This window comes from Erigeron canadensis, chromosome 8 (genome assembly GCF_010389155.1).
Source record: "Erigeron canadensis isolate Cc75 chromosome 8, C_canadensis_v1, whole genome shotgun sequence".
Lineage (NCBI taxonomy): Eukaryota > Viridiplantae > Streptophyta > Magnoliopsida > Asterales > Asteraceae > Erigeron > Erigeron canadensis.
In genome coordinates, this window is record NC_057768.1 from 32,165,654 (window position 1) to 32,190,705 (window position 25,052).

Here is a 25,052-nt window from a genome sequence, read left to right on the forward strand (position 1 = left end):
GATATAATAGTATCACTAAATTTCAACATGTCTTATACATTATAAGTTATAACGTTAATTTAATATGTTTAACTTGCATATTACACGAGAATTAATCTAACAATAGTAATAATAAATATCATCCTCCATCAAACTTCTTAAAAGTCTAAAATAGATATGATAATTAACTAAAGATAGTTATCCATAAGAAAATACCTTTGTAACCTACTGAGATCTCTTATATAAATAAAATAAAATTGTTTCTAGAACTTTTTTTCTTATGTGGCATACCAACATTTTCTCTTAAACTATTTTCTACAAATTTATGATGTCATAATTATTTTTCTTTATTTTCAAAAAACTTTTTTTTTTTTTAATATTAGGCCATATGTTATTTTTTTTTTTACATACTAGTTAATCAACCGCATATTATGCGGGTAGCTGAATAGAATTTGATGTTTAAGATTATAATTTATTAAAAGTATCATAATATATATACATTACATTAACTATATTAAAAATCTAATGATAATTCAAATCTCATTGCTCTAACTCCAAAATAATATTACAATAACAAATTTTAATCTACAATTTTTTTCCCACTTCAATATCAACCCTTTTGATAATACTTATATTTTAGTTTAGTTACCATAACATCGAGAGGAAAAAAGAAAATATTAATTAGTTAATTTGAAAAAGATGCTAAAAAAAATTAATTAATTATTTATACAGGTCTTGATTTTTAGGTTTTTTCTTTCTTTCAAAAAGATTAAGTAAAATAGTTACCTATCATGATTATCTTGTAAATCATTTTAGAATCATAATATCTTGTAATAAGTTTTTATTTTATTTTATTTTGCCTACTTTTAATTTATTTAGGATGATGTCATAAAAATATATTAAAATAATATATTAACATGTTATGGAAGTTTCTTTTATATTATTATGACATCATCACAATCTTCTTTTATTAATATAAAAGATTAAAATTAATAAAGGTCATTATTGTCTGTGAGATTTTTTTTCCATAAATTTCATATATATATAGTATTTTAGTTTTTAATATTTTTTTGAACGACGTGTTAGTTTGTTAGTGGTTCGAACCCTAGCAGTGACATCCAAACGGACAATATGCTAGCGGTGGAACTCGAAGGCACCCCTAGAGACCAAGGGTGCGATAACACAGCCCACTTTTAATTTTTTTAGGATGATGTCATAAAAATATATTAAGATAATATATTAACATGTTATGGAAGTTTCTTTTATATTATCATGACATCATCACAATCTTCTTTTTTATTAATATGAGAGATTATTTTTGTAACCTTATTTTTTAAAAAATTAATATGAAAAATAATCAATTGTATTATAGCTCTTTATTTTTAACTCTATATCTACCATTGATTTATGATAGTATAATGTTTTTTTTTCCACCTAATCGGTTTTATATATTAATGTTCATCTTTACAAATATGTTACTATCTCTATATCAAAAATTATAATGTATTGACAACAAATTACATACAACAACAACAATAACAAGGATACCCAATCCGGCAAAAGCCGGGTTTGGGGGGAATTAGAATGTAGACAACCTTGTCCCAATATGAAAGTAGAGAAACTGCTTCCAGAATGATCTCCGACCAAAAAGAGGCAAAAGGTATAGAGTGTAAAAAGTTTAGTAACCATACATGTCGGTCGAGTATCGTCTGACTACATTACAATTAGAGAAAATAGCAAACAACACATACACACTTAAGTGTAAAATGAACAATACTTAGTAAAAAAAGCATTTAAACCTATTAAACATCAACATGCAAATGTAATAAACATGTCTATATGCATACAACGAAGCATGGATCCAACAATTACGTGTGATATGTGTAAAAACTCCCTAAATCCCATCCCATCAAGCCAAATAAGCAAATAAGGTACGTTGAACCAGACATACATAGAGCTCTCCTAAATTACATACATAAGTCTATATATTTTTTGGTTTTAAGTTTTTAATTATGCGGCCCGGGTTGAACCAGGGTTGATTAGCTAGTAAAGTATTATTATTTTTTTCGAACACACCTCTCGATGTGCACGGATAAACAATCATAAGATATCAAATTACTTTAATTTTGGATTATGTGATTTTAAATTAGCAATATCGAATTTTACATTTAATTCTTCCATAAATAGTTAGCAAAATTACTTTACCAAATATGGGGTTAAATATGCAAACGATACATGATTAAAGAAGGGGCTTTTTTTTGACTAATTATATAAAGTATAAGTATTAATATTGTTTTTTAACAAAAATGAAATAATTAAAGATTGAATTCATCAGGGTCCTTGTTTGTTTAAAAATGATTTAGGACATTGGTAGACGTTAGATATATATATCAACAGTTTAAAGAGCATAAGACATTGATTCCCATAATTATTTGAAATACAAATACCGAATTTCCAATTATATTGGCTAACTAAAAACACAAAATTCATTTTAGTCCTTAACGACTTTTTCATATACGTGAGGAGATAACCTCGGCCTTGGGTGCACCATTAAGGGTTCAGCCCTTTGAAGGGTTAGCCCATAAGCTTCTTCCATGTTGAGCGCTTCTGGCTCTAACCCATTAGCCAATTCCCAATCAAAGGTTTGGATCAATGTTGCAATAAGCAACTGGACCATTCTCAATCCAAGGCTCATACCCGCACATATTCTTCTACCTGCCCCAAATGGTATAACCTCAAAATCATTTCCCTTGACATCCGCATCAGGTTTTTCACCCCCGGGTAAGAACCGACTGGGCCTAAACTCAAGCGGGTTAGCCCACATTTTTGGGTCGCGGGCTATAGCCCATACATTAACAAGGAGTGTGGATCCTTTAGGAATGTAATACCCATCAACCTCGCAACTTTCAGACGCAATCCTTGGAAGAGAGAGCGGCGTTGAAGGGTGGAGCCTAAAGGTCTCCTTCACAATGGCTTGGAGGAATGTTAGTCGGCTCAAGTCTAATTCAGTTACAAGACGGTCTTGACCAACTACTCTATCCATTTCTTCTCGTGCTTGTTTCAATAGTTGCGGATGACGAATAAGTTCAGCTATTGCCCATTCCACGGTGCTAGATGACGTGTCTGTTCCCGCAGCAAATAGGTTCTGAAACATTGATAAATTATAGTACATTTAGGCATTTAGCTATAGTCAATGGCTCCATATGTGAAATTCTCAAATTCATGTAGATGGTTCATGTAGATGGTTATACTTTAGGCTTGTACCACACTATATGATATTATCTATGATAGTATTAATATAAATGTTTTAAATACTATATGGTATTATCGATACCGGTTGTTCATCCGATACGCTGTACTCGATTTTTTCCTGGTATTTTCACTATTATTTACCGCCACTATTCCTGGTTTACCCGGTATTTTCAGTAATACCATCCCGGTAAAATTGGTATTCTTTTTTTTGTTTGTTTTTTTTATAATATTTTTTTTAATTATACCTTAATGTTATTTTTTGTTTTTGTAAACTTTAAAACTTATATTTTATTATAATATATCTATTTAGTATTATTTTTTAATGTACAGTAATTTATATTTTGACTATTTTCTTAAGATTGTAATAATTTTAGTAGCATTTTAATAAAAAAAAATTAATTAATAAATCAAATAGACTACCAGTAATACCACCCGGTAAAACCGGTAGTACCAATATCGGGTACCTTCATGGTAACTGGTATTTAACACATTAATTAATATTAGAGCAATGCAATTTCCTTTTACAATTTATTCCTACTTAATTATCTTGTATTCTTGTACATTTGAGATTATGATATGTATATTCTAATCAGTTTTTTCACTGCATCTCATTTCTTTTCATTTTGACATGTATCGGATAGTTTGTTTCTTAATAAATTCTTTTTAGAAGGTATCATGTCTCTTAATGTCAAGATTTTTGTAAAAATTAAGAAATAGCATACTAACAATAAAAAGAAAAATAATTATAGATGTGATTAATTTGGTATGCTTCAAGATAAGCCGAAGAAGGAAGATATATGACAATATTAAAGATAAAAATAATTTTAAAAAAAAATAAAAAACATATTACTCGTAGATAGATGATGGATTAAACATGTTTTTAGACTTCCCATACATGATACACGTCACTTCTCAACAGATATAGGGAGCAAGTGCATTCAGTGTTTTTGACTTATTTGAATGCAATAACATCGAAAATCAATTGCACCATTTCCTATCCGTTTTTAGTCGTTTTTGTCATTTTATAAGTCATTGGGCAATGAGCATAAGAGAAAAATCCTTAAAAATTTGTTAGAAAATCACAATAATCTAGTCATTTAAAACTTTTACACGGATATGAGGGCTAGATTTAAAATTATTTGTTCCGCGGGTTACTCATAATCCTGTTTTTCATCACTGATCATGGATGAACAAGTGTATGAACTTTGATGAGATTTTTGGGGTGCTTCCTTCTTTTCCTATTGTGTTATTGTTCAAAATCATCAAAGGAGAGAAGAAAGGGATATGTTAGTGGTATGAAAAGTCTTGCAAAAATGCAAAACAAAAGAACGAGTAGATTAAAGAGTGTACATAAGTGTGAAAACTTTTTGAATTTCATATTTTATATAAAACGAGAGCAAGTACCCGGGCGTTGCGGCGGTGAGATAGTGGAGGTGATACCTAGGTCATAGAGTATGATAGGTTATAGGAGTTGATATGTCATAGAGTATGATAGTCAAATGCCTTAGCCGTTCCGCCCTCGGATTTAAAAATTTGTCGAAAATATATCGAATGACACCTCTAATGAAAGAGCATGAATTTTAAGAACACCCATACAATTTTTATGATTTATCGATGTACGGTTTTTGAGATAAAAAATTTTGAATGAATTGGAGGAATAAATAATTTATGGAGGAGAGAGAAAAAAGATGATTGGCTAAGATTTGAGGAGAGAGAAAGGGTATTATAGTTATTTTAGATAAATATAGAATAGATAGGAGGGGCATTTTGGGGAAGTACTTAAAATCAATATTGAAAACTTCAAGTTCAATGTTGAAATTTTAAAGAAAATCTGTTTTATAATATAGTATAGATAAGGCGTTAGAGTTGTTAAACGTTTTAGACTCCCCACCTTATAAATATCAAAGATTCGGATCCGGCATTCTATACTTGCATATCCTTTCAAACCTATATACCAAACTCGTTATCAATTTCATATAAACTAGCCAAACAACAATACGCCACCAAACCATCACCAAATGGTCAAGTGGCAAGGAGACTCCTTTCTTCGCAAGGGGTTAGGGGTGGGGCTCTTTAGCACGCGTATTATTAAAATAACGTATGCTAGATCTCTCGATATTCGTGAATAATTCACCGCTTAAATAAGAACCCACGTACTTAACGTAAGTAGGAACGATTCACATGCTTGGTCCCGTCCTTTTAAAAGCCGTTGGTCCACCCTTAAAAGGACCCTACCATAGTACCACGTATGTACTGCCTACTTCTATATAGAGTATTAATAATCATATCGCTAAGTCCCTTTCAAAAAATTAATACACCCATATTCTAATACGTAGATCCAAGTGATAATTAAGTAGGTTGAGTGACTAGCATGTTTGATAATTATTTTCATTTATTAAATATTACCTAGTTTATACCTTCGCATTTTGATTTTTTAGTCCATACAAAAAATATGAAGAGTCAATCATTTATAAATTATTATACAATAAATATAAAAATATTAATATGTGAAATATTTTATACTCAAGTTTATGAGTCTAACAATTACATACTCACTGTTTATATATATATATATAATACTTTTTTGATTTTTCATGAATTTTATATATTTTCAAATTGTTAACTTATGTAATGTAATGCATATATGATATCGTAATGGACAAGACTGATTTGAAAACAGTTTTTTGTTTAAGCAAATAATAACCTTATTTTATTTTTGACCTGACCCGGGTCATATAAAACTTTTGCCTCAATTGTGTCTCAAAACTTCGTAAGCTTTGATCCCGTCATTATTACTTGTAAATATCCGAGCCACTCCTCATTTGTGAGTTAGTGGTTTTTTTTTTAAATACGAGTAAAAGTTAACTTTAAAAAAAAAAAAAAAAAATAGATCCGTCATTAAATGCAGGCATTATTTTTTAAAGGACAGACCACGTTCACAATTTAATTTACTTTATTATTGAGATGACAAACAACGTACGTATAAAACAAAAGTCAGAAAAATAACTTTTTCTAAGAAGGTAAATTTGCAAATAATGTTACTATTATTAAAAAATTACCCACTTTTTCTTTGTGTCTTAGGCTATCTTTAATGCTAAAAGGCGTCCTTAAGTTGTCATATTATATTTTTACAAATCCTTATGCATCTTTATAAATTCTTCAAATCTTATAATTTTATCTCCAACCATACAAACATCTTTACATATCCTTTTACCTCTAATTAAAAACAAAAATATATTAGATAAGTTTAAGTAAAGGCATGCCCTTAGATAAGGTCCTCTTTCAAAAATCCTTAATTTTGGACAAGCTTAACGAAAAAGGATATCCAAAAACACCTAAGAACACCCTATTAGAAATAGCCTTAACTACAACTCGACAAGCATCCATACATTGACATATGTTTTAAAAATTTGTTAACTATCAGATTAGAACTTAAATATGTTGATAATATAGTTGGTCTTGAATAATGTATGATATGCCAAAGATGTAATATAAACAGTGGTTGGAGCTCATGCCTCTGGAAATAAAGGTTATGGGTTCGATCCTCATGCCCAGCAAGGCTGGAGGTCCTGTCTACCTATGGTAGAACCTGGAAGCAGCCTCTCTGTCTTTGGTAGGGGTAAGACTGTCTACATATCAACCTTCCCCATACACCGTCGAAGACGGTATTGGGACCAAAAACCCGTGGAAGACGACATTGGGAGTTACCTACTTTTTCTATGCCAAAGATGTAATGTAATTATTAGAGTGAACTATTAACATTTCCGGCACTTCGTGCCGGGACTTATTAAACATATTGTTTTTGACGTCGTATAATGACAGAAATATAAGAACTTAAATAAACAAATTACAAAATACATTATATTAAAGTGAGTCAAATATAGATAGACATCTTTTAAAGTTAAAATCAACTTTACAGGTAAAGTTGAGATATTATGACCATTGAATTAAAATCAAGAGTTAAGATTCAAATAAGATTTTTATGTAGGATAGAAATATAAAAATTTAAATAAACAACTTACAAAATAATTTATGTTAAAGTTAAAATCAACTTTATAGGTAAAGTTGGAGGATAATGACCTTTGGATTAAAATCAAGTGTTAAGATACAAAGATGATTTTTGAATATTACCTTTGATTATAATCCAATGATCAAAATCCTCTAATTTTACCTATAAAGTTTTCAACTCGTATTATTTAAATGAGTATACCAAGTAGCAGCAATAGTTAGTTTGTTAAGATTTAGTTTGTTAAGATGAAATGTTATATAATTAATAATAATAAAAAATTTTCATTACATACCCCTGGGGTATGACATATCATTAAGTTTTGCCCCTCTTGTTTTTTTATATCATTATATATCCTTATAGTGATTTTTTGTATCATTACATACCTTTCACCTTAACGGACGTTTTTGGGTTTCTATTAACCCCCTCATTGCACATGAGGATATTTTAGTCAATTTACATATAAAATAACCTCCCTTCTTCATTCTTCTTTCACCTACTTTTCTCTTACTCACTTTTTTCTTTTCTTGTATTTCTTTCCTCACACATACATCACTAACAAGAACATTTAACCAAAATCTTTTTAAACCCATCATCTCATTACCATCGTAATTTTTTTTTCTCCCAAAATTAACAATAACATGAACAAATCCATAAAACCCCATTTCCATGTCACAATCACAAAATAAATATAATATTTATTAAACCAAAATAAAATAAAAAATTATCTAAATTTTCGAAATATACCTGTAAAACCTAAAACCCAAACCAACATATATAGTCTTTCAAATTACACTTGCGAAATCCAAACGAACAGCATGGATAAATCCTTATGCTTCTTTTTGTTTTCTTTTGTAATAAAAAACAACTCTTTAAACCCAACTTACTAGCTTTTGTTTGCAACTATCAAGATAAAAGACATAACCCAACAAAACATGAAATCAAAATAAATATGAATGAAACCCAAAAAGGCAAAAACAACTCATCACAAAACGCAACGGTGGTGGTTTCGGGCAGTGGTGATTGTTGGTCACAGCAACAGTAGTAATTGGGATAGAAAGATAGGGGGTGATCGGCGGGTTATGGCGGTGGGTTCTCCAATCACATCATCTGTTTCGTCTATCTCTCTTTCTCTCTCTCTCTTCTCCAAATGTATACACAAATCTGTATATATAAAGAGAAGGGGTGGTTTCATGGTGGTGGTCGACGAGTTATGGTGGTCGGTATTCAGTATCTAGATTTGTGTGTGAATGGGATTAGATCTGTGGTGGTGGTGTGTTATGTTGCACGGGAACTGATAAGGGAACGGGAAACCGGTACGGGAACGAGAAACGACAAAACTCAAAAAATCAAGAAACTGGTACGGCACGGGTACGAAAATAAATACATACAAAAAAATAATTATATATTATAGATAATGTACCACAAACCCCAAAATATATTCATACGTTGATGTAAACTTCAAAATTCATACATCTTCCAAAGATAAACTTGATAGTTTAGCGATAAGGTAAAAACAATTATTTTTTTAAGATGAGTGTATTTATGTCATATTCTTTAACTTTATAGGCTTAAAATATACATATTAGAACAGTTTGGGTTAGATAAGATAAAAACTTCAAGTTTTAAGGGTGTTATTGTAAAGTGAATGACAAAGGGCAGTCACTTATTGTAACCCATCATCTTCTCCATTCATATACGAGTATTTAATATCCTGGTCAAAAAATCAACTTCTCCATCCCCATCAACTTCTTTCCTCTTCTGTCATTTTTCCCGCTCTATGTTTGACTCAGTTTTTCTCTGTATCTCTCTCATCGCTACAGCCAGATACGTCTCCATCCCTATTCAATCTTAATTTTTCGCAAAGGCACATCACCTGTCGTCGTTATCTCTTTCATTTCCGACAGAAACTACTTACCGGCGCCAGAAATTGATGCTGGAATCATTATACTCCGGCAGAAACGCCCTTTGACTTATCGAAACGGTCAAGGAATGTCCCCAAATTTTTGGAATCGGCCTGGGGGCGTTTCACAGCCGTACCCGTCAATGTTTTAAATACCGGTAAATACCGGTCGGTATTACCGGTACCAGAGACCACGCCGGTATTTTAAGTCCGGTATTTTCACTATTTAATACCGGCCGGTATTTCCGGTATTTTCAGGTATTACCATACTGGTATTTCCGGTATTTTTAAAAAATAAATTTTGATTTTTTTAAAAAAATATTTTTATGATACTTTAATGTTATTTTTTGTTATTTGTGAATTTTAAAACCTATATTTTGTTATGAAATACATATTTGGTATTATTTTTGAGTAAATTATAATTGCATTTTGACTATTTTTGTTAAATTGTAACAAGTTTTGTAAGATTTTTACACAAAAAAATATAATAAATTAAAAATAGTCGTTCCGGCCGGTATTTCTGGTATTACCGATAATACCGGAAAATTTTTCCACGCCGGTATAACTAAAATACCGGTTTTTAAAACATTGGTACCCGTAGGCATTTCCATCCCCGGCGGGTTTCCGGTACGGGGTACGGTGCCTCCATGGCGTTTCCGTGCATAAGAGGTGGTGTGTAGTTTATGTGGTTTATGGGGGGAAATTAGATCCGGAAGCCATTTAATAATTTATGGGGATTAGCCATTTAAAATTAGATTTGTATGTATATATTATAAGCAACATAAAATTGGGTTTGGTGGGAATATATATAAAATACGAGTATATGAAGAAAAAGAGGAGATCTGCTAGTGTACTTTGTTTGTTCAAGATGTGTTTTGTGGAGGAGAATAAATCAAAAAGACTAAGATACCCTCATGTGCAATGCACATGAGGGGGTTAACAGAAACCCATAAATGTCCGTTAGGGTGAAATGTATGTAATGAAAAAAAAAATCACCATAAGGATATGTAATGATAGAAAAAAACGAGAGGGACGAAACTTAATAATATGTCATACCCCAGGAGTATGTAATGAATATGTTTTTTTAAGTATAAGCAAATTTTTATCTTTTTAATTCATTTTTTTCCCATGTCTTTCTATATGTGAGTATAGTAGTATTACATCTAAAATAAAGATAAGAACCTCAAATTAAACTTTTATTTTTCTATTGATGTTGGCATGCTTTGTTCAAGGTTCACTTTCACCCTTATTAAAATTCCTCATTCTCTTTTCTTCCAAAAGAAAAAAAAGAAAAAAGTGGAACAATTGTGCATCGCAAGATTATACCCTTCATAAGGTAGCAACACTCGTCGGAAGTAGTTAATAGTGGTGGCCGGATTGTTTTCTCACCACACAAAGGAATTGTACCAGTATATTTTTTATGAGAGATAGATATTTGTATCACAAAATTTGATACATCTATCACCAGTATGCATTAATTGAGTATAATACTTGTATATTGTGATAGATGAATCAAATATTATGATAAGTTTATCATTTCCCACTTTTTATATGACAGAAATATTTTCTACATGGATCACTTCTTAAAAATAAGGTCATCTTCTTAGAAGAAAGAAATTAATTGCATGCGTGCGTGCGTTTGTTAATAAATTTCTTATATATGTGAATATATAACTAAAAGAACCACTCTTGCAGTAGTATTCATTAAAAGCTATAGCACACTAGACACCCTTCATTTTCAATTTATCTGATCAAGTGGTACCCAATATATATAACTAAACTGAAGTTTTTGATTTTGCTACTTAGGTGTCAAAGTCCAGTTAGAGTTCAACTCGGGGCCTGCCCAATTTTCCCCTTGATAAATAATACTATATCTCAAACATAAAAAATGTCAGCGATTATAGGATTTTTGATATATAAGAAAACATACCAGGAGCAAAGCCTTGATTTCAATGTCGGAAAGCTTCCCTATTTCACCATCACCATCAACATCCTTAAGTGAAATTAAAGTGGTCAATAAATCATTATGACCATGTGTACCTTTTTCGATTTTATGTTCATCTAGGATCATTGTCAGAAATTTATCGAATCGTGCATGAAGTTTCTTCATCTTTTTAGTAATCCCTTGCAAATCTAGTTTGTCAAGTGCTGGTATGAAGTCACCTAAGTTGAATTCACCAGCTAATACCATTAGTTCAACTACCATGTCTTTGAACTCATCCGCCTTTGGATCCACTCCTTCACTTCCGACGTCAGCGAATACCCTTCGGCTTAACATCACTCGGGCTAATGCGTTCGTGGTACACACGTTTAGTAGTTGTCCTAATACCACCGGTGAAGATTTACCCGCATTGACTAATACACGCGTGAGTATCGCTACCTCTTCCTACATACAGTTACATAATTAATTAAGTCAGCACAGCCCAGGACGAGCTGAGAAATAAAAAGGCCCAAGCCTTAATTAGTACAAATATAAAAAAAAAAAAAAAAAAACTATTTATAAATTATGCTCGTAAACAAACAAAAAATTTTTGGTGCTCCTAAAAAAATATATGTGACATATATATTGTAAAAGTAGTTAATTATAATGTATAGTCAACTTTGGACCAAAAAGTAAACAAAATAAAATAAATTAGAAAATTAAATTAAACACGAAAGATATGAAACACCTCTCGAACATGACGGAAGTCATCTAGTGCTTTATTGGAAAACAAGTGAACCGAACAAATTTTCCTAAGCATGCGCCACCTTGGACCATAAGGTGCGAACACAAGGTCTTGATAATTATACGCTATATGCTTCGCACCAGAGTTCGGTGGTCTACTTGCAAAGTTCGCGTCATGAACTTTTAAAAATTGTGCAGCAACGGATGCTGACGCGGCCACAACCACGTCAACAAATCCGAGCCGCAGGTGCATCAGCGGACCATGCTTTTCCGCTAAGGCCGCCAATGAGTGGTGTGGTACCATGCCAAGGTGTGGTAGGTTTCCAACTATGGGCCATGGGGTTGGACCTGGGGGAAGGCGGTTTGGGTTACGAGTAAAAAGGTTAACCAATACATAGAGCACTAAGGCAATGGCGCATGTGTAGACAATAAAGGGTAAAATACTCATTTTATGAATGGGGGTTGGGGATGTGAGATAAAAGTATAAAATGGACTAAAGAGGAGAATGTGTATGGTTATATAGAAATTTGGGGTCGTGTGGGGTTGGTAAATTGAGCGGTGGGTGAAAGGGGGTTACATTATTGAACACCGGTGGGTGGAACCGTGGAAGGGGAGTACATTATTGAACACGGGTACGTATTCTACACACTACTTTGAAGTATGAACCACACTTGATACTTTGGGCACGTACTTAAGTACTAACGTACCTTTCACCTTTTGTCCTTATTATATACGAGTATCTCTCTACTTGTATATGGTAAAGATTCTTTAAAGTTGTGTTCAACTTTATTAATAAAGTTAAGCATATCTTGACCTTTAGATTAAAATTAAAGACCAAGATAAAAGACTTCAAATCTTAGTATTTGATTTTAATCCAAAAATCAAGATATCAACTTTACCATTAAAATTGGATTTTAACTTTAAAATATCTCAAATCCACTTTTATAAAAAACTGTTTCAGTAAATGGTCATTGTCTAAAGAGAGAAATTGAAAGTGAAAGTGAAATGTCAACTTTTTGGAAATTAATTAAAACAATAAAAAAAAAACATGCAATCATATTTTAGAGTTGATAGATGTAATATAAAGCTAAATCTTGTGTAGATTGGTGGGATAACGTACTCTTGATTCTAGATTTTTTTTAGCACCACTTATTGTACATCTATCTCATAAGAACTATATCCAGACAACTCTTCTGACAAAGTTGGTATTTTTGATGCAAGATTTGAAGTCGGGATTCTCATCTCCTAAAAGTTCCTTTAGGGTCTGTGTTAATTAAGTGTATAATACAATTTATTTACGTTTTTAAAGATAGGGTCTATAATACAATTTCTTGCGCTTAGCTTACGGACCTTTTTTTTATATCCGGTCTAGATCCATAAATTTTCAGAGACGGCCATGTGTAACACTCATGCTCTAATGGATAGATAAAACGCTTAGAGAAAAGCATGTGTGTTCCCACCCTACTGTATGATAACATGATCGGCTAAACAAGCATAATAAACTTGATAATTGATACGTGTGTATTAAGGTTAATTATCGTATAACAAATATTCGTATTAAAGTAAAACAAATAGGATAATATCTTGATTATTGAATCATGATCAAGATGAATAAAACTGATACATGAAGATTCAGAAATACATGTGTATAATATAAAACTGATACATTAGAGATAAAATCAATCAATCATGACGACTTCCATGATATATCAATATTGAACATCATGTACATTTAATGACATGTATGTTTTTTTCCAACAGTTAACGAATAAAGTCCGACTATTAAGGGTAACCAATGGCGAAGTGTGACTCCATACACCCGTGAACACGGACAATGTTGGGTACTCAAAGTCTCAAACTCACCATGTAGCTATCTATTTCATGAAAAACTCCATAACATTGCGGCGAGACTACTGCGAGAGTTGAAACCTAATGAGTAAAAACTAGATGTTTCACTAGTCACTAACCCATCCATGGGTCATGGGCTATGACATGTAGATATGTATTTATACCTATATCTTCATCCATCTTTTCATTAATTTCCATATATGTTTACAATCATATAAGTATAATTATTTGTAGCATTTTCATTTTCTTTATAAAAATAGATATTTATGGAATCACATTCTGAATCTTTCACCCAAAGTTATGCAAGTAGTTTAATCAAGCTATTTATTATTTAGTTAAGTTTTAGTATCAGAATAACAAGAATTTGAAAAGTATATGAAAATTGACAAAAAGAAATTTATAACATCGAAATGGAGGACTGACTCTCTAGTCTCTGATTAAAGCTACATACAATAGTAATTCTAATAATACACTGTCATACATGGAAATAGATAATATTGGACCACTTACAGTAGTCATACATATAGGCACATAGCAACCTCTACTTGAATAGGCTATTCACAAAGCTAACCCTCCATGAAGTATTGGAACTAAGAGCATTCGGTATGGGGATACAACCCCGACCCCGATTGATTAGGTGGCAGTCGGCATTGATATTCTTTCCATTCCCCATTTCTTTGTCGCACATGTCATCAAGTTTCTTCATAAACATGCCGATGCGCGTCATCAATGCTTTTCATTGTAGAATGATTATTTTAATAGTTAACATGCCAAAGTCTATCTTTTGTATTTTGTCTCATGTGCAGCTCACCAAAAAATTTTAAAAACCCAAATGAACAACAACCACATCTTTATTATTGATATAAATATAAAAGTTAAATACCTTAATCCTTTATTTATTATTATATTATTATTATGTGGAAGCAAAATTTTAAATTAATCTTTAACTGATATATATACCTATAGAGTAACTATCAAATAAGAACCAATTTAAAATAAGAACAAATAAAAACATATCTGAGCCTTCCATTATATCTGCCAAACTCCTCTATAACGTGGATGCGATAATTACAAATTGTTTTTTTAGGAGATTTGACTTCAAAGTTTACGTTGAAAGATGTAGAGTGAACCAAATAAACTATATTATTTATTTATTTTTTGGATGCATAATTACTCATAAATTAATTTAGGAGACACAATTCTTAAAATAGACATAATCTGAGAAATTAATTTGGGATGCATTATCTTCTTAGAAATAGGATACACATTAAATCGTATTATTTATTTATTTATTTCTTGGATGTAGAATTGTTTCATGAATTATTCTAGGATGCACATGCACCTTTATATTTATATTAAATAAATTAATTTGGGATGTATTATCTAAAAAAAAAAAAGGATAAAAACGGGTAATAAATATGAAAAAGAAACTGCCAATCAAGTTGTTAATTATAAAAATGAAACTGCCATACGTGTAATGTGTATGCATTTACAATCATGTCCTTAAAGTTTTTGTTAAAAATACATATTTACCATTAATTCTATTTAATATTTCAAAATACTCTTATTCATTTTGGCTCTTCAATTTTTTTATCTAAAAATTATAAATTGTTCTTATTGTTCTTATTTTTAACATGTTCTCATTGGAAAGTTAATATATATATATATAGGGGAACAATCAAATAAGAACAGTTTTAAAATAAGAACGGTGAGAACACCAAAATGCTATCTCAACGCCACATCAGTTTTCATCAACTTTAAGCGGTTATGGATGCAGAACCATCCAGAACGCAGAACACAAAATTTTTCATTTATATTTAATATAACACATATATTATTTTTTAAAGGTATCTTTATTTATAAATAGTGTATTAATACAAAGTTATTACCAATGAAAGTAATAAGTCAATAGAAAAATAGAATACATTAATAATAAACTAAAAATACATTAACAATAATCTTTACAATATTACCATTTAATATATATATATATATAGGGTAACACTCCGGTGAGAACACTCTTAAAATAAGAACGGTGAGAACACATTAAAAACATCATTTTGATGCATTAAAAGTCCATAAAACTAACATAGTGCATAACTAATTATCTTTATTTAAGTGTTTAACAACAAATTCATCCTTCAAAATCAAAATAATCATGTTTTTTGTTTTGTGCATCCATCTTGGATGCATATTCATCAAAATAATGCATCCAACAAAAAACGTGATTTTTTCAATTTTAATGAATCAATGTATTGTTAAACGTTTAAATAATGATAATTAGTTATGCACTATGTCAGTTTTATAGACTTTTAATGCATCAAAATGATGTTTTTAAGGTGTTCTCATCGTTCTTATTTTAAGAGTGTTCTTACCGGAGTGTTACCCTATATATATATATATATTAAATGGTAATATTGTAAAGTTTATTGTTAATGTGTTTTTAGTTTATTATTAATGTATTCTATTTTTTTATTGACTTGTTACTTTCATTGGTAATAACTTTGTATTAATACACTATTTATAAATAAAAGATACCTTTAAAAAATAATATATGTGTTATATTAAATATAAATGAAAAATTTTGTGTTCTGCGTTCTGGATGGTTCTGCATCCATAATCGCTTAAAGTTGATGAAAACTGATGTGGCGTTGAGATAGCATTTTGGATGGTTCTGCATCTTGTATCCATACCTGATGCTCTAATATTACGAGTCACCCATGACATAATTTTTTCTAATCTTTTTGAAAGGTGTGGATCATTTGCTTACAATAGGGGATTTAACTTACGTTGTTTTAACCGAATCCGCGCTAGAAAATCCCAACTACACCACTCGAAAGCACGACATTTATTTGGGATAAAACCATGTCCCCTCTGTAAGACTCAAACATGCTTCACTGGAGGACTTTATTGTGAAATTGCCTCAAATGTCCTTCCAATTCTCAAATTCGAGACCTCCAGCATGTAAAGCCGGTGTTCACCCGCTGAACTATATTGGGAAGCACATTTTTATTTTAATTATTAGTTCTATATACGTGTAAAATCACAAAGTAACTAGTTTTTCAATGATCTTTAGCAGTTTTTGAAGGATTTTTTTAGCAACGTGGAATAAAATTACAATTTAGTATAAATGAAAACATGGAATTTTTATTATTCCACATTGGATTCAAGAAACTTTACAACAATATATATATATATAGGGTATATATATATACTAGAAGGGTGCCCGCGCGTTGCAACGGCAACGGTTTATAACGTGTGAGATGTCGTAACGGTAATACAGGCTGTTTAGGATACTTTGATGAGATGCGGCGATTAGACATCTAACCGTGGTTATCATTATTCTAAATATAAGTCGAAGAGTAGATGCAGAAAATAATAAGGTGCAAAAACCAACCATTCTAAATATATTTGTTATAGTGACTTAAGGGTAGTTTGGGTATATTAAAAAAATTGTTGAATTTCTTAAAATAGAGAGTCAATATGTTTTATAAAGGATTATAGATAAAAGTTAAATTAAGGACTCCTTATTTTAGGGACTGTTAGGGACTCCCTTTACCTCTTTCTCCGGCCATCACCACCATCATATCTGACCACCACCACCACCACCATGATCATCTCCGACCACCACCATGATCCTCCGGCAACGACGACCATCTCTGGCGAGACTTACACATGTGTAAGTAACTTACACATGTTTTAAGTACATTTTTTTTAGGTAGATCACCCATCACCGGTCACCCTTATGACCTATCGCCCTCTATGACCTATCACACTATGACCTATCACCCCCACCAGCTTTGGTTTATGAATATCCTTAAGGGCGAAGCCCGCTCCGAATCATAATTTTCATTCAACTTACACATGTGTAAGTTTCGCCGGAGATGTCGCCGGAGATGAATATGGTCGGATATGTCGCCGGAGATAATCAGTGGTGATTAGATCTAATGAAAATGGACGGTATAGATCGAATCCCTAACAGTCCCTAAAATAAGGAGTCTCTAATCTAACCTACCCATATATATATATATAGGGTAAAACTCCGGTGACAACACTCTTAAAATAAGAACGGTGAGAACACCTTAAAAACATCATTTTGATGCATTAAAAGTCCATAAAACTAACATATTGCATAACTAATTATCATTATTTAAGTGTTTAACAACACATTCATCCGCCAAAATCAAAATAATCATGTTTTTTGTTTTGTGCATCCATCTTGGATGCATATTCATCAAAATGATGCATCCAACAAAAAATGTGATTTTTTCGGTTTTGATAAATCAATGTGTTGTTAAACACTTAAATAATGATAATTAGTTTTGCACTATGTCAGTTTATGGACTTTTAATGCATCAAAATGATGATTTTATAGTGTTCTCACTATTCTTATTTTAAAACTGTTCTTATTTGATTGTCCCCATATATATATATTATAAGAGTTACTGAATATTTGTCGAGAACTATGATGACCATTTTTGTCCTTTAGATTAGTTAGATCAAGGGTTAAAAAGAATTAGTGGCATTTTTGTAATTATTTTAAGTGATAAATTAAAGGGAATGGATTCCCTCAAGTTGTTTCCAACTTGATTGATCAAGTTTTAAACATCTTGACCCTTGGTTTGAAATCAAGGCTGAAGATTTAAAGATGGATTTCAAATCTTGACCATTGATTTTAATTCAAATGTCAAGATTTGGTTAACATGACTAGTCATATTAGCCAACTTGACCCTTCCTAAATTAAATTACTAATAAATAATCATTGATAAAGGGGCATAACTGGAATATAAATCTAAACATTTTAGATGGAAACGACACGCCATTTTGTTCGTTTATCATGGATCTTAAATTTTGAAAGTTTGTACTATTACTAATTGATAATAGGTGATGCATACATATATTTTCTTCAATTTTCACTTTTTAAATTTATTAACATGAAATTAAAATCTATCAAAGTTTAAAAGTGTATATAAAATCTATCAAATAAGAAAAATTAAAAAAAAAATTTCATTCACATGGGAATAACCCTATTCACAAGTGTATAGACATTTTAACAAAGTTTACAAGTATATTTTAAAATATTCACATAACATGAAAAAATAAAAATAAAAAAAAACTCATTAAAAATTATTAACACTAAGAGGGTGCCTTATGCCATCCGTCCTCCACTCGTTATCCACACAGGGACGAGTGAACACCGCAGGGGGTGGACTCGTCCCCCATTCGTCCCACCTCCACTCGTTCCCGCACAGACGAGTTGCTTCGGTTTGTTTTTTTTTTGTTTTTATTTTTTAAACGTAACGGTTACATTTGAACTTATTAGTTTTGACACAAATGACCCCTAACGGCTAGAAAGTTCAAATTTAAACTTTCAAAATTGAAAGTTTCGGTCCCTAACGGCTACATTTCTTCATCAACAATATATACAAAGTCATTTTGGCCATATTTCTTCATCAAGAACACATATATTAGTCTATATTCAATCAAGAAACATATACAAATCAACCATGTCAAACTTTAACAATCAACGATCCAAAGACTTCTTCAACGCGGCTCTAAACTACACACCCGCAAACTCATCCTCGGCACCACAAATATCGAACACCTCACCGCCAACACCACAATATTCAACGTTTTCATCACCGGTGCCTCCAATGCATCCCATGATGCCAATTCCGACCGACCCTCGTTATCAACAATATATGCAAAATTACTTAAGTCAATTCGCACAACCGCAACAACAACTGATGTTTTGCATGGAGTTTCATCGGCTTTCAACACCACAGCTGACCCCACTGCCATATCCGCTCCAATTCCAACCCCACAGCCGACACCCGACCCGACACCTGAACCATCCCGGCGCACCCGAGGAGGGAAAACAAAGACGATGGCTAGGCGTAAGAAGAATAAGGAACCAATGGACACCACCACTCAAGACAATGCTACTTGGAGCGAGTAAGAAATGAAAATTCTAACCAAATGTTGGATCGATGCTTCTGAGGATCCGCTTATTGGCAAGGACCAAGGCGGTGATTGTAACACCCAACATTTAAAAATAAGGATTTCCAAAAACTTTTGCCTAACGGCGTCAAAGAAAGCGGAATTAAACTTTAAAAGTCCAAACCAGCAAAATCTGTTTGGTTTATTCGTTAAATGGTGTTAGCCATATCATCAAAATAAATCTAAATGGAAATCCATCGGTTGCCCAACATTAAACAATCGAGCACATCATCAATACAAGTCATTATTATCTAAACAATAAGCAAATGTCTAAAGCGAGCAGCCACTATGGGTAAACTATAACCAGCTTCAAGATCATCTACCCATGCCTCACATCTTCTCACATCTACCTGCTCACTATTGTTGGACCTGAGGGCACAACACATTTTAAAAGAGCAAGTGTTAGCTAACGAATTAGCTAAGTAAGATAACACATAAGTTATGAAACGTTTGTCCATTTAAAACATTATATAAAAGTCATATTAAGTCGTTAAAGCACAAATCCTCAAACATATCATCACATTTACATATCATATCATCAACATCATTTATATTAGGATGGGTCATCCTAAATGTGCCTAGTCATCTTTTGCATCATCACATATCACATTTGAACATCTTTATAATTGTGACAAAAGTCACGCATCTCATATAACATATGCATCTCGTTAAATGTGACATAAGTCGCACCCGACTAGATGAACCACCATTCAGTAGTACATCAATGTCGTTAAGGAATGGCAAGCCAATCCAGGAGTAGTCCGTGTGTTCAAAGACATTGGTGGGTAATCACTCCACCCGGAGATACTCAAACCACGTAATTACGTTGCAAGGAGCCACCCAAGCAACCATATACGCACTCACCGGGCAAGGGCAAGTACGGGTTAAGCTTAACACTTTCACATCAAATTTACGAGCTCGATTTCACATCACATATAGTTTAGGTGTTTACACAACCTAAACAATCATCACATATACATCTTTTACGTTTGGGCCCTTAAACGTGCACGTGTCATGGCAACTTAATAATTCTAGTGAACTAGATGAACAAGTCATGTAATCATGCACATTTCACATATCATCATCATACATCACATTTCATAGCATTTCATTTCATATCATATCCTTGCATAACATTTCATAGCATATCATTACATATCATATCATAACGTCACATATCTTTGGGGTAGCATTTCAAGCTTCAATATGCATATACATAGCCCATATCACCTCCCGTGTAATCCAGATTAAGCATAAGTATACAAGACATCAATTGGGAAGTTATTATATGAAAACTATGTTTATGTTGAACCCTCAGCGTGTCAAAGTAGTGTATCTTACCTCAATGGAGTGCACAAGAAATGATAACGTAAGTTACCGAGCTTTGCAAGTATTCCGACTACCTATAATCATTAAACGACATAATGAGCTAATAAATACCCACTCACTTAAGGTCATGACTCACGTCTAAATACCTATAAACATGACTCATGACAATGCTTGATGCATCGGACAATCGATTAATACTTTAAAGCTTACATAACTCGACGAAACTCGGGATACACTCACTAAATTAACCTTTCTGGAAACTTGACACTACAATCATCTTTCAAAAACATTTCCATTAGAAATTAGACTCTCTTACGATTCCGTGGATATCTTATTTGTCAAAAACGGAGTTACGGTTCAAAAGTTATGGCCATTTGAAAATTCTATCGCTATTGCGTCGCAACTACCAAATTGCGTCGCAACTACCAAATTGCGTCGCAACTACCAAATTGCGTCGCAACTAAACGTCACTGTTTTTCAGTTGCGCCGCAGCTATAGAGTTGCGCCGCAACTAGTCCCGATTCTGCACAAAACTCATTGTTTAACCTCCAAAACTTAACCAAACACACTCCAAACGACCCCTAACCTTATGAACGACTTTTGCACCTCAAAATTCACCATTTTAAGACCATAATGATGCAATGAAATCATTGATTAATCCTTACTTGATTTGCATCACATAGTTAAACGTTTTAGGTTACCGAATCGATCAAAACACACATTTTTGACATCAATTGATCTTCTAATAACCTAGACCAGTTATGGATCTGATTATATGATTGAAAGGACATAAAATCAATGTTATTATACCTTGGATACTTGGAGATTACAAAGAGGATGCAAAAACTTGATCAAAACACTCTCGAATCAACCGAATAACGATGAAATCGAACAATAGGATACCATGGAACAAAGGGAATGGCTAGGGCTTCAAAGGAAATGTATATTCTCTTATTTATGAGTCTAATGACAGATTATTAGACCCTTAACCCGTTTTTTAGTTTCCAGCTTTATCAAAACTAGTCCTTAGACTTCCTTATGGCTCATATTTAGCTTAAAACACGTATGGGGAATACTTACAACACATTAAACACTTTAAGCACCTCCAAAGACATTAAAATATACCTTTAGACATATTAATACATGAATCATTAAGGCTTTAAAACTTACACATAATGCACATTAATCACACATAAACATTAAATCTCTTAGAGACTTAACGGACACGTTGTGTTGACTTAACGACTCAAGTCAACCGTTAATTAAAAGTTCGGGATGTTACAGTGATTCTTTTTGGAGAAAAATCATTAGGAACTACAATAGTCGAGCACCCACTCAACGATGGCCGAATCAATTGTTGGGAAAATGGGGGAAGATTAGTGTAACACCCCGCCTTACCACAACACAATATTGTCCGCTTTACCCGCAGACTCACGACTTCGTTTCTGGTTGCTCGGGTAAACTTCCCAGAATGGTCACCCATTTGGCACTGCTGCCTCCCGAGCACGCTTAACTGTGAAGTTCTCTTCGCATTCACAGCCAATACGCCCAAAACGCGTTGTTTTATGTAAGGCCAATGGTTTTACTTATAGACAGGATCCCCTTGTATGTTAAGATGTATGCTTTCGCCCGAGCAACTAGAAATAAAGCCGTGAGCCTACGGGCAAATCGGACAATATTATGTTGTGGTAAGGCGGGGTGTTACAATTAGGGAAAAAGTGTCGAAGTTCAATGCGATACGGTCAAGTTATGATTCGAATCGAGAGAGTGGTGAGGACGACAATCAAGTCATGGAACAAGCACGATCGGAGTTTTTCAAGTAAAAGAATTGTCATTTTAATATGTATGAAAGTTGGAAGCTTTTGAAATCAAAATCGAAGTTTCTTCAAGTATCGGGTGTGGATGTGATGGGTCGAAACATGGAGAATAGACGAGAAAAGATCGATATACTTGATAGTGATGATGAGCCACTCGACCCTATTGATCTTTCGAAGTCGGACATTTTTTGGCCGTGACCCCTTCGTGGCCCCTACTAGGTCAAAGACGCCCCGAACCTCGGGCGCATCTGATGTGGGTTCGTCTCGGTCATCGGCTTCGGACCTATCCGCTCGGCTCGATAGGATTGGATGCTCTAAAGAAGTCCTTATGGAGGAACAACGTCAATCTCTTGCCATGATTCGTGAGGAGGAAAGAAAACGCACCATGTACTCGGCTCTAGCATTTATGGGTCAAACCGAGGGTGACGATGAAGAAAAGGAGTTTATCACACTTGTGACAAAGAAATTGATTGCCGAGTATAGCCCGTTTGTTTGCGGTCCCGAAAACGCACCATAGTTTGTTTATTTTTGTATTAACTTTTTTAATAAGTATTTAGGAATGTGTTTTGTTTTAAGTATTTAGGAATCTTTTTTTTTTTAAATTGCCGTTTCGTTTTTTTTTAAATGTTGTACTGTTTTTTTTTTTAATTATAATGAATTGTGTGTGTTTTATTTAGTTTTTGTAAAATGTTGGGGGATTAAAAGTGTAAAGTTGGATAACGTGTATAATTAAATAAAAGGTGGGTCCAAGACTAGTCCTGGGTATAAGGTTGGATTTAGGGGGATTAGTCCTTGGATTGTTTTTTGCTGATGTGGCGCTGATTAGGACTAGTACTCATGAGGATGAGTCTCGGCATAAGGCAGCCCCTAAGTTCACATGTAGACACATGCGTGTTTCGATGTACACTTGTTTCTGTATGTGTGCACTTGTATACTTCATATATTATAATGAGATATAGACACATGTATGATTTGGTGTACACATTTATCTGTCAATCGCATCACCTGTGTTCGTATGGTATAAATGTGTTATCACTATTTTATAATCCATTAATAAACTTAGGGAAACTTTGATAAAATGCAGGATGCTACATTCCTATAAGTTGAAAGTATCTAACGCCTATTTATCTCAAGTATAAGGCACATTTGCAAGATATTCAACGAGTCTATTATTTTACCATGTTTGACTGTATTATTTTAGACCATATAATGATCTTTGAAGCTCTATATCAAACATAGCTTTTGCCGTAAAATTTAAGGCTTATCCAATATTAAGCCTAAGGAGATTTTTATATAAATGTCATTTGCTACATTCCCGTATTAATGTGTAGTAACGACATCAATTAGTTTCATATGAAGTCTTTCAGAGATTGTAAGACCGATTAAAATCTATTTATTGTTGCATATATTACGGAAAAATATGTTTGCTCATTACCCGGATTTGAGAGAAACTTTGTGCAACTAATCGTGCCTTATATAATCTCATTTTCTTTATTTTAATCGCCCATTTATAACCTACTGGTTCAACGTCTATGGGTGTGCGGACTATATGTTCGAAAGATACTCCGCTTTTGAGTGAATTTTAGGCTTCTTGCCATTTTGGGCCAATCATCTTTGTGCATGCATATATCCAGAGTTTTATATTCGTATTTATTACGTTTGTTGCTATAGCATACGAAAATTTATATTGTCAACATGTATGTGTTGTTCGGTTCCAAAGTGCACTAATATGTATTGAGATCTCATTTTTTATTTTTGGAACCAGTATTTCATCAAGGAGTATGTTTTTCTCTAGTACTGTGTATGTCCTTGGGATATTTACCTATGTAGAGGTTTTATTAATGTTATGTTGGAAATTTTTCACCAACATATATATATATATATATTTGCTCATTTCTTTTCATGGGTCTTTATCTCTGAAATCGATTGGTCTACCACGTTTAATTTGATGTTTGTATATGTGACGTTGTCACTATATTTGTCTCTATGAATGCATCTAATAGTTTGTTATATTTTGGACTTCATGGACCACTTTTTGGGTCAAGATTTGATATTGGTGATGCATTCTCAAGTTATTTCTTGTGTTACCAATCTTTCTTTTTATTCTCTCCCCCCCTAAGATTGGGATAATTACTCATCAAACTAGCAATAAACATATGAGTGTTGTAGATATACCATCGGTTGATGGTTATACATATTTAATAATTGATGGGAATCAAAACCCAATATATAAATGTCCACTCATACTTTTCG

General features: G+C 32.7%; 1 protein-coding gene across 1 annotated transcript; it reads right to left on the reverse strand.

Moving 5' to 3' along the window:
• Positions 1–2,376: 2,376 nt before the first annotated feature.
• LOC122580625 (flavonoid 3'-monooxygenase-like) lies at positions 2,377–12,295 on the reverse strand. The gene is made up of 3 exons (XM_043752891.1): positions 11,810–12,295; positions 11,071–11,526; positions 2,377–3,124 (listed from the first exon to the last, which is right to left on the reverse strand). Exons 1-3 carry the CDS (start codon positions 12,251–12,253, stop codon positions 2,471–2,473), a joined length of 1,554 nt encoding a protein of 517 aa, XP_043608826.1. The 5' UTR covers positions 12,254–12,295; the 3' UTR covers positions 2,377–2,470.
• Positions 12,296–25,052: the final 12,757 nt, after the last annotated feature.